General features: G+C 63.2%; 1 protein-coding gene across 1 annotated transcript; it reads right to left on the minus strand.

The window, feature by feature from the left end:
* Window positions 1-542: 542 nt before the first annotated feature.
* Window positions 543-6,981, minus strand: LOC102748301 (telomerase reverse transcriptase). Its single transcript, XM_081811495.1, has 4 exons — window positions 6,763-6,981; window positions 5,344-6,649; window positions 1,193-2,116; window positions 543-656 (listed from the first exon to the last, which is right to left on the minus strand). The coding sequence occupies exons 1-3, from the start codon at window positions 6,979-6,981 to the stop codon at window positions 1,668-1,670; spliced, it is 1,974 nt and encodes a 657-aa protein (XP_081667621.1). The 3' UTR covers window positions 543-656; window positions 1,193-1,667.
* Between the last annotated feature and the right edge of the window lie 2,048 nt (window positions 6,982-9,029).

Raw genomic sequence — 9,029 nt, forward strand, 5'->3', positions numbered from 1 at the left:
GGGGGGGGGCTGTTAATCACAGGGCTGAGATCCTGCAGGGGTGGGTGCTAATCACAGGGGTGAGGTCCTATGGGGGGGTGCTAATCACAGGGGTGAGGTCCTCGGGGGGTGCTAATCCCAGAGGTAAGGTCCTGCGGGTCGCTGGAGCCCCAGCAGGCTGGCGGCAGGTGATAACGGGTCCTTCCTGTGCTCGGCTCCCAGAGCGCACAGAGCCCCTGCAGCGGCTCCAGAAGCCGGGGCCCGGTGTGGGCAGCCGTGTCATGAAAACCGGGGTTCTCAGAGGCCGTCTAGCACCTTGCAGGACTGGGCTTCCTATGAGCTCCTTGTCTATACTGGGGCACCCGGCCCCGTCAACGGTGCTCTGCCCCCCTGTGGGCCTGCCGTGTTGCAGACCCTCCTCCTGGCTTCCTGTCCACCTCCACACCCAGCTGGGGGTTCCATGCACTTGACTTAGAAATGAAACAACAGCACTGACCTTCTTGTCTCTGCGGAACGTTCTGGCTCCCAGCACGTAGTCCATGTTCACAATTGGCCGTAGCCCACTGGGCTTGGGGAGGAAGCGGAGTCTGGACGTCAGGAGAGCCGCTCTGGCTTCCTGGTGTCTTCGGACGTCTGCTGCTGACAGTTCTCGGAGATGCACACGCGTGAAGTGTTGTCTGAAACGGAGAAGCTCGTGGGCTGCAGCTCGGCAGGTACGCGAGAAGCCCAGGGCGGGTAAGCCTGCCAGAGAACAGCCGGGCTCCTCAAGTTGGCAGAGCCAGGCCCCCAGCAACCCAGGATGCCGTGGCCGGCCACCTGCAGGAGCACCCTTCCTCGGTAGGTGCCAGGACACCTGGTTCCCTCCAGCACAGAGCCCTGGGAGGCACAGGTGGGGGCAGCCAGGACCTTCAGGCAAGGGCGGAGGGCGGGGCAGGTGGTGACTGGTGCAGCCCCTAGAGGAACAGAACCCTCTCTCCATGGACCCACCAGCTCCCTGTCACCCATGACCTGCAGCCTTTCCCCCAACACCACCCACAGGCAGGGGCTGATGGCCCCAGGAGGGAAGGGCAGTATGCAAGCCCAGCCCACCCTGGGGACTCAAATGCCCACCAGGCCAGGCGACAGCTTCCACAGGCCCCACAAGGAGTCTCAAGAGCTACTTTGGATCAGGTGCCATGAAACGTTTAAATTATTAAACAGGCTGCACTATTACCTCAACCTACGATAAAGGCCCCCAGACCGTCTGCCAGATGCAGGAGGACACAGGCCCAGTCCAGCTCCCTCTGCAGGAGATGTCCTGACTCAGGGCACGGGTTTGACCCAAATGCAGGATGCAGCCCAGGAGCCCTGACCTCGCCACTTTCGGGGCCTTGCCAAGCCCTGTGAGGACACTGGTCGCGTCAGCCAGCCCAGGGTGCGGAGAAGCACAGCTTGTCTTTCAGGCTGGCAGACCATCCCGGACGGGATCCTGATCCAGCCTGCGTTCAGCACGATCCTTCAGAGGGACATAAACAGCCTCTTTGACAAGCCTAGCAGCCACTCAGGCAAGTCAAGCTGGAAGGAACTGCCTCGGGGTCCTGCTTCCCGAAGCACGCATGTCCCCAGACCCTGCCCGCACGCCGTCCACTGATGAGACAGCCCCACTCATTCCATGTGAATTAAAAGAGAATCCGACCCATATGCCTGGATCAAGCCAACGACCTGTCTGCGAGGTTGGTTCCATTCAGTACAAACTTCTTCCACTTTCGAGAGCCTGGACCCCAGGCAGCCCAAACTCTGACGTCACAGGTAAACAAAGGGGGGCCCCGGGAGTCTGTGCCCAGCATGGGACCCCCAGCGTGGGACCCCCAGGGGTCCTGCGGCCGGCTGGGCGGGCAGGACGCAGGGCTGTCATCTGCACACACAGGAAAAACCACGAGCGAGCGGCATTGACCAAGACACCTGATTCCTATGCTCTGTAACTGGCTCCAGACGCTCTTCCGATAGAAGAAGAGCCGGTTCTTCTGAAACGTGGTTTCCGTGACGTAAAAAAACGACCTGAGCAGCTCAACCACGTACGTGCCCATCAACCAGCACAGGAACCTGGCCAGGATCTCCTCTCTCCGACGGTGCTCCGCGGCCGGGACACAGCGAGCCCCTGAAACGGGAAAGGTACAGACACAGTGTCCACCCAGCTGCCCATCGCAGCCACAGCGGCCGCTGGAAACGGGCAGGTGGGGACCGAGGTGCAGGGAGCACGATCCTCAGCCAGAGGAGGGATGCATGCCGTTAACGATGCATCTGCCGATTACGGGAAGTGAGAGCACTCTGGATGTGTTGGGCCCTATTAGTTTCACGTTTCCTTTCCTACTTTGTAATGTGGCTACCGGAACATTTAAATTACACATGCAGTCACGTTATATTTCTACTGGACAGAGAGCCTGGGGCTTCGTCATCAGTCCTGGGTTACAAGCGGGATGGAGAAGCAGAGACACGCTCTCCATATGGGACACAGCCACTCAGCCGCCTCACCACTGGGCAGTGGGATCCAGAAACGCCTGTGGCTTCCCAGGCTGGACCACGCAGGAGCTAAGGGCCTCCAGACGCTGCGCAGCTGGGAACAGGCAGCAGGGGGCTGCGAGCACTGACACGGGGCTGGGGACACGCCCCACAGCCCAAAACTGTCCTCTGCATCCCTGTGTATTTTATTCTGTGCACTCGGAAAGGTCATGAGAAGGTGTCACCAGGCTGCCCCAGAGACCACGGCACACACGGAACCGGGGGCTTCACCACGAATAACAGACATGGAAGAAACCGTGAAGGAGCAGGAAGGGGACCCAGAGGCTGGGCTGGGGTAGAGGACAGAATGGTGAGGGGGGAGGGAAGAAAAGGGCAGCGGACAGAGCTCAAAGAACACTGACCACAGAGCACAACATGACCTCTATCTTGGGGCGTAACCAAGGTCGTGGGAAACTGCATCAGGCCCTCATGTTGCTCAGGACAAGGGACCCTGAGAGCCGCATAGCCAGCAGCTCCTAACCGCCACCGGGGGGCAAACCGGGAAGGAGGGTGGAGTGGGAGAGGCGCACGGGACCCCGGAAACGGGAAAGGCAGACAAACCGGAAGGAAGATGAAAGGGGCTTCAGACACGTCTGCAGTCGAGGAAAGAAGTCAGATTCTCTGGGTTAGTGGCAAAGATCGACAGACTGGACGGAAGATAAAACACCAGCCGCTGCTGGGCCGGGCCCCAACCGCGGGGCTCTGGGAAGGCTGGACGCCGACACCCACCAGGAGAAAGCTGGCGTGTCGCTCGGCGGCACCAGAACAGACGTTCATGTAACGGGCACAACAGGGCATGAGGGAGATAAAACTTCTAAAATGCGCACACACCTCATAAAACCTGAGGTAAATCCCGTCGGAACAGGACGGAAGGGACAAGCCCGCCCTTGAGGAAGACGGCGCTCCCCTGAGCATCTCGCCCTCAGGAGGGGCACAGGGGTCTCGGACGGCGTGAACATGGCAACCGGCCACAGGCCTGCAGACGCCCAAGGGACACGCACGTCTGCCCAGCCCCACACCGCCGGGATCCTGCACACAGACCACCACACAACCGAGTCACAAGTCTGTAGGAAAGATCACACACAGCTCAACGACTTGCTGATCTAAGCAGAAAGCGTAGAAGAAACTAGAAACTTAGAAGCGACTGAAACTGGACACGTGCAGACACAGGCAGAGCTGGGATGCGGCTAAGACAGAGCCAAGAGGGAAACACGGCCAATAGCCCCGAGAAGTCAGGCAGGAACGCCGGGGACCCTGACGACGGGGGACACGGCCCTGAGGCCCACCCGCGGCCTGTAGAGCCCACTGAGGACCCTCCTGAGACAGCAGACACCACTCTGAAGGTCAAGGGGCCGCCGTTCAGACCGTTGTGGGGGCGCACATAAGTCGATGGGACCAGATGACAGCACAGCCCACGCAAGAGCCACGTGTGCCCAGGGTGAGGGAATAAGGGCTGCCACCAGCCCGACGTGGGCCGTGGGGACAGGCCGTGGGGGGGCACCTCCCCAGTTTCCATCAGGAATCCATTCTGTGACATCTAGTGACCCCGGGCTGACGATGTGGACTGCCCAGCAGTCTGGCCTCCGGGGATGGGGACGGGTTTCTGACGGGAGTCAGAGGGCAGAGTGGCAGGCAGGACATTGGTCGAGGCTGGCTTGCCAGAGGCAAAGGCCCGGGTGCTGTGGACCGAGCCCCTGCCCGAACTGATGGTCTGCACAGGGGAAGGGGTGTCCCAGCAGGGGAGGGCGGAAAAGGTGACCACGAGACCCATGCTTAGACAGCCTTGGTCTCTAAGTGTCATGTAATCAGCCCAATGGGCAACGGGCATGGCCATGGCCAAGGGAAGGAGCAGACGGCCAGGGCCACAGCTCGAGTGTGCAAGGACACAGGGAGGTCCAGGGGCTGGGCCCCAGTCACCCGGGAAAGCAGCAGCTCCTTCCTGCGTGCAGTGCGCAGGCAGAGGCATGGCAGTCCCCGTGTGAAGCCGGGGACAGCGTCACGCAACTCAACTCCTTCCACTAAGTGAGCATCAGCCTGAGCGCAGGTCCTGTAACATCCTGTCCACCGGTGCGAACCTGGGAAGCTCAGCCACGTTGCGGCACCGGGAAGGGAGCGGCTGGTTACGGGCGTAGAGGCATGGCAGGTGCGAAGTTCTAGACGTGTGCTGTGCAACACGGTGCTTACACTCTGCAATGCTTCCTGCACACTTAACCGTTTGCTAGAAGGGAGGATCTCAGGCTGTATGTTGTTTCCCCACAATTAAAAAAATAATAATAACCTTACAAACCCGAGTTACTGGGAGGTTGCCCCTCTGTCTGCCATCACCTGGCCCCAGAGCCTCTTGGGGAACTGGAAAGGGCGTGCCCCTGGCCCCCATCCGAGGCCATTATAATCACGATCTTTGGAGATGAGCCCGGGCATATTTTAAGCCGCCACCGCCAGAGACTGAAATGGATATCCCAGGTGGTAACCTTGGCTCTACTAGAGGGCTCTGCAATCTTCTTTCACCTAGAAGTCTCAGATGTTTTGGGAGCTTGGGGGAGGTCAAATGGCAAAAACCCAGGGTCTGTCCTTGTTGCTGCTTCCCACCGGGGAGGGCAGGGAGGGTGGCCAGTGGCTGGACCTGTGTCCCCACATCTGCTCACTGCGTGTCCCCAGCTCCTGCCTGAGTCCATCAGCGCCTCCAAGTTTTATGTAAATGGGATGTGAGGGATCAGGGGTGGAGGATGGAGCCCCCACCTCAAGTCCGAAGCCAGGTGCATGGGGAAGGTTGGGAGGGAGGGGCCTGCAGGGCCAACCAGGCACCTGCTCACCTGGGCTGCTCACCTGGGCTCCCGCGCAGCCAGGTGCAGTCCTGCACTCGCATCTTCCACGTCAGCTCCTGCAGCGAGAGTTTGGCGTGCTTTCCCAGAGAGATGAACTTCTTCACGTTCCTCAAGAAGCGGCGCTGGTTGTGCCTGGAGCCCCAGAGCGCAGCGGGCACCAGCCAGCACAGGCAGGCCCGCAGGAAAGCATACACCTGCCAGGGGCTACTGTGCCGTCCAAGGAGCTGCACCAGGCGCCGTGGGTCCGCCTTCTCCTCGGGGGCTGCCGCGGGCCTCTCCGAAGGGCACACGCCCACTCCTCCGCACGCCTGGTCGCTAGGCGCCTCCCCGGGGGCCGCAGCCCGAAGGGGGCAGTGGGTCCTGAGAAGCGCACCATGCGGGCACCGCGCGTGGTTCCCAAGCAGCTCCCGGAACAGGGGCCTCATCCGCCAGTAGCGCGCGGGCAGGCGGCGCGTCATGCGGGCAGCCCCTGGCCGCCGGGGCTCGGAGCCCAGAAAGATGGTCTCCACGAGTTTCCGGGCCCCGGTCAGGCTAGGCGGCAGGGCGCTGAGCAGGAAGGAGGGGCGCAGCCGCTCCCTGCCTCCCGAGCAGTAGAGGAAATGCTTGGTCTCGGGGTGCGCTGGGTGATGGGGTGCTCCCTGGGGCCCCTGAGATGGCTGTGCGGCCGGGGAGGAGAGACGAGTCCCAGGGGGCCCTCCCTCCCACGAGGCAGCTTCCGCAGCGGCCCTGACAGGTGTCACTGCGCCAGGTTTGCTGTCACTCGGCCCGTGGGCCCCGCCCAGGTGGGCCTGGGCAGAAGGCCTGTTGGTCCCCCGCTCGGGCTCTGGGGTCACGCGGCGCCTGGGCCTCTTGGCCGGAGGCGGACTGTTCCCGGATCTGCCCCGACGCCGCCTTGCGCCAGAATTCCAGGCCTGGCGCGTGGGTCTGAGGTCCATCCGGGTCCCAGGACTGTGGCCGCGGGACGCGAGGGGCCGAGCCACGGCGGGGACGCAGAGGTCGTAGAGCGGAGGCCCACACACCTGGTAGGCGCAGCTCGGGGCCACCAGCAGGTAGAGCGCGCAGCGCGTGAGCAGGTGGGTGAGCACATCGTCGCCCACGCGGCGCAGCAGCAGCCCCCATGCGCCGCTGCCACGCAGAGTCTCCGTTACCGTATTGGGCTGGTAGCTGCGCACGCTGGTCGTGAAGGCCACGGGCGGCCCGCCGCGGGCTCCGTCTAGCAGGGCGAAGCCGAAAGCCAGCACGTTCCTGGCGCCGCGCTCGCAGAGCCTCTGCACCACCCTGGCCACCAGCTCCTTCAGGCAGGACACCTGCGGGGGTACGGGTCCTGAAGCCCTGGGGACCGAGGCCCCCGGGGGCCTGAGCGCGCCGCCCTCCCTCTCCCGCCCCGGCAGGCCCGAGCCGGGTTCCCGGGGCAGCCCACCTGGCGGAAGGACGGGGCGACGGGGGGCGGCCGCGCGTCCCAGGGCACGCACACCAGGCACTGGGCCACCAGCGCGCGGAAGGCCGTTGGGTCCCCACGCCGCACGAGCCGCCGGCCCTGGGGCCCCAGGCGCCGCAGGAAGGAGACCAAGGACAACACCTCTCGGTAGTGGCCCCGCAGCAGGGCGCGCACGGCGCGGCACCGGGGCGCGCGCGGCATGGCCGGAGAGGGGCGGGTCCGCGGAAGGAAGGGGCGGGCCCGGGAGGGGGGGGGGGGGGTCCGCACTAGGAGGCGGGGCTTCGGGGAGGAAGGGGCGGGGCAGGGGCGGGGTCGCGGCGTTCCGGGGTGTTGGCGCCAAGGTGTGGCGAGGCTACTGCGTGCTTTGGCCGTGCGACCGCATCCTCTCCACCCACGCCCCGCGACCCCTTGCAGGGTGCCGCGGTCGCAGCGAGGGTCGCACAGCGGGGAACGGTGGAGGTGGCCGCGGCTCTGGGGGTACCCACGGGGAGCCCTAACGTGGGGCACCTGGTGTGCTCTGCGCCCGGTGTTGAGAGGGCCCCCTGGTTTGTCTGTTTCTCCCAGGGGCCGTGATCCAGGCACTGAGGGCTGCCGAGGGGTCCAGCTGGGGAGGGGGTGATGGAAGGAGCAGGATAGCAAATGTGCGACGGGGTCCCAGGAGAAGAGTCGCTGGCGATCCGGCCACGTGGGCCTGGGCGCAACTGAGGGCGCGGGCGAGTGGGCTGCGAGCAGGCAGCGGCCGATCTTCCCTGCCAACTTGGTCTCCTTGCCCCTGGACTGCCCTTTCTCTTTGTTCAGGTCCTTAGGCTTCTATTGTCTCCACCAGAAACAAAAACCCCCAATCAATTCCCTGCTAACCGTGTCCGTGAAGGACGAAAGAAATCGGAGCCACAGGGCCTGTTTGGCACCATGTGCAGGCTCCTCATACGAGCTCCAGCTCCTTGCATGCTCCGAGACACCCCCCAACCCCCAAGACGGGACTGGGCAGGCGGAGGGACCTGTCTGCGACCTCAGAGCCCTTTCCGGCCCAGCCCAGAATCTCCACAACACTGATGGTCCAGACCCAGGGGGACAGTTTTGACGATGCCGGTCACGATGCTTGAACAAGACACTTCAGAGGAGCCACCCTAATGAGATTTCACGCAAACGCAGGCTCCGCGGCACGTTCAGGTTTGAATCCCTAAGCAATAGGCAAACCCGGTCTCAGGAGGCTCCCGGGGTGACGTACCTGAGCTCAGCAGACACTGCGTGGCTGGGCGACTGTTAACCTTTCACAACGTAAGAACCGTGGTCGGGAACTTGCTCTTGTTCTCAGCCGCAGCATTTGAACAGGCCTCCCTGCCAGTCCCCTGGGCGCCGGGTGTGCGTATTCATGGCGCTGGCGAAGCCTGGAACACTCGGATCGGGTCCCGCCCTGTACGGTTCCACTGAACCAGCACTGCGGCCTCCGGGGCTGTGTTGGAGACCCGCTCACTTCTGCCACTGGTGCGTTTGCCCACTGCTGGGGGAAATTTGTTCTTTTCCGACAGAGTTACTCTGATTCACCTGGGGAAACCTGCTCAGGAGGCAGATGTTCTTAGAAAGAGCGGAACAGGGGAAACCAAGGCAGAAAAGGACACACCCATGTTGATGGCAAGGAAGCGTTCCCCCAGCGTGAATGGAGACCGTTCATCTCCGGTGTCGCCTGTGTGGTTAACCTGCCGCGGGAAGCGGGTGATAGTCTGAAATCATTGCGTCGTAAACTTGAGAAATGTCCCGAGGAAAAATCGATGCTGTTGGCTTGAGATAGAATACCACAAAAGCCTCATCCTGGGCCTTCCGGGAGGCCATGGGTGGGCTTCACACTTGACACCCGGCAGTTCCTAAGCCGAGTGCATCTGGCACCGGGAGCAGAAGGATGCCGCAGTACCGTCCATCCAGTGCAGGAGTGGGGAGCCCCACCCCTGTGCGGCTGGGCACGCTGGCCCCAGACTTCTAACAGCGTGGGCGCAGGTTGCGGGGGGTGCCGCCCAGGCCGTTCAGGTTGCTCCAAGAACTGCAGGATGTCAGCAGACCGCTCCTCCCCGGTCCCCGAGGAATCACGGAAATGACAAGGGCAGATCTCAGGAAGCCCCAGCCTTGCCCGAGTGACCTGAGCCCAGGGAGGCCGTCGTCGGTGCCCGGGCAGGGCTCCCTGCTCGCGGTGCACACAGCACCCTGGGGGAGAGCCCGCTCTGGATGGCGGTGCGGAGAGGAGCTTGCGAGGGGCC

The sequence above is a fragment of the Leptonychotes weddellii genome, unplaced genomic scaffold, assembly GCF_054177405.1.
Source record: "Leptonychotes weddellii isolate Sample4059 unplaced genomic scaffold, ASM5417740v2 HiC_scaffold_7995, whole genome shotgun sequence".
NCBI lineage: Eukaryota > Metazoa > Chordata > Mammalia > Carnivora > Phocidae > Leptonychotes > Leptonychotes weddellii.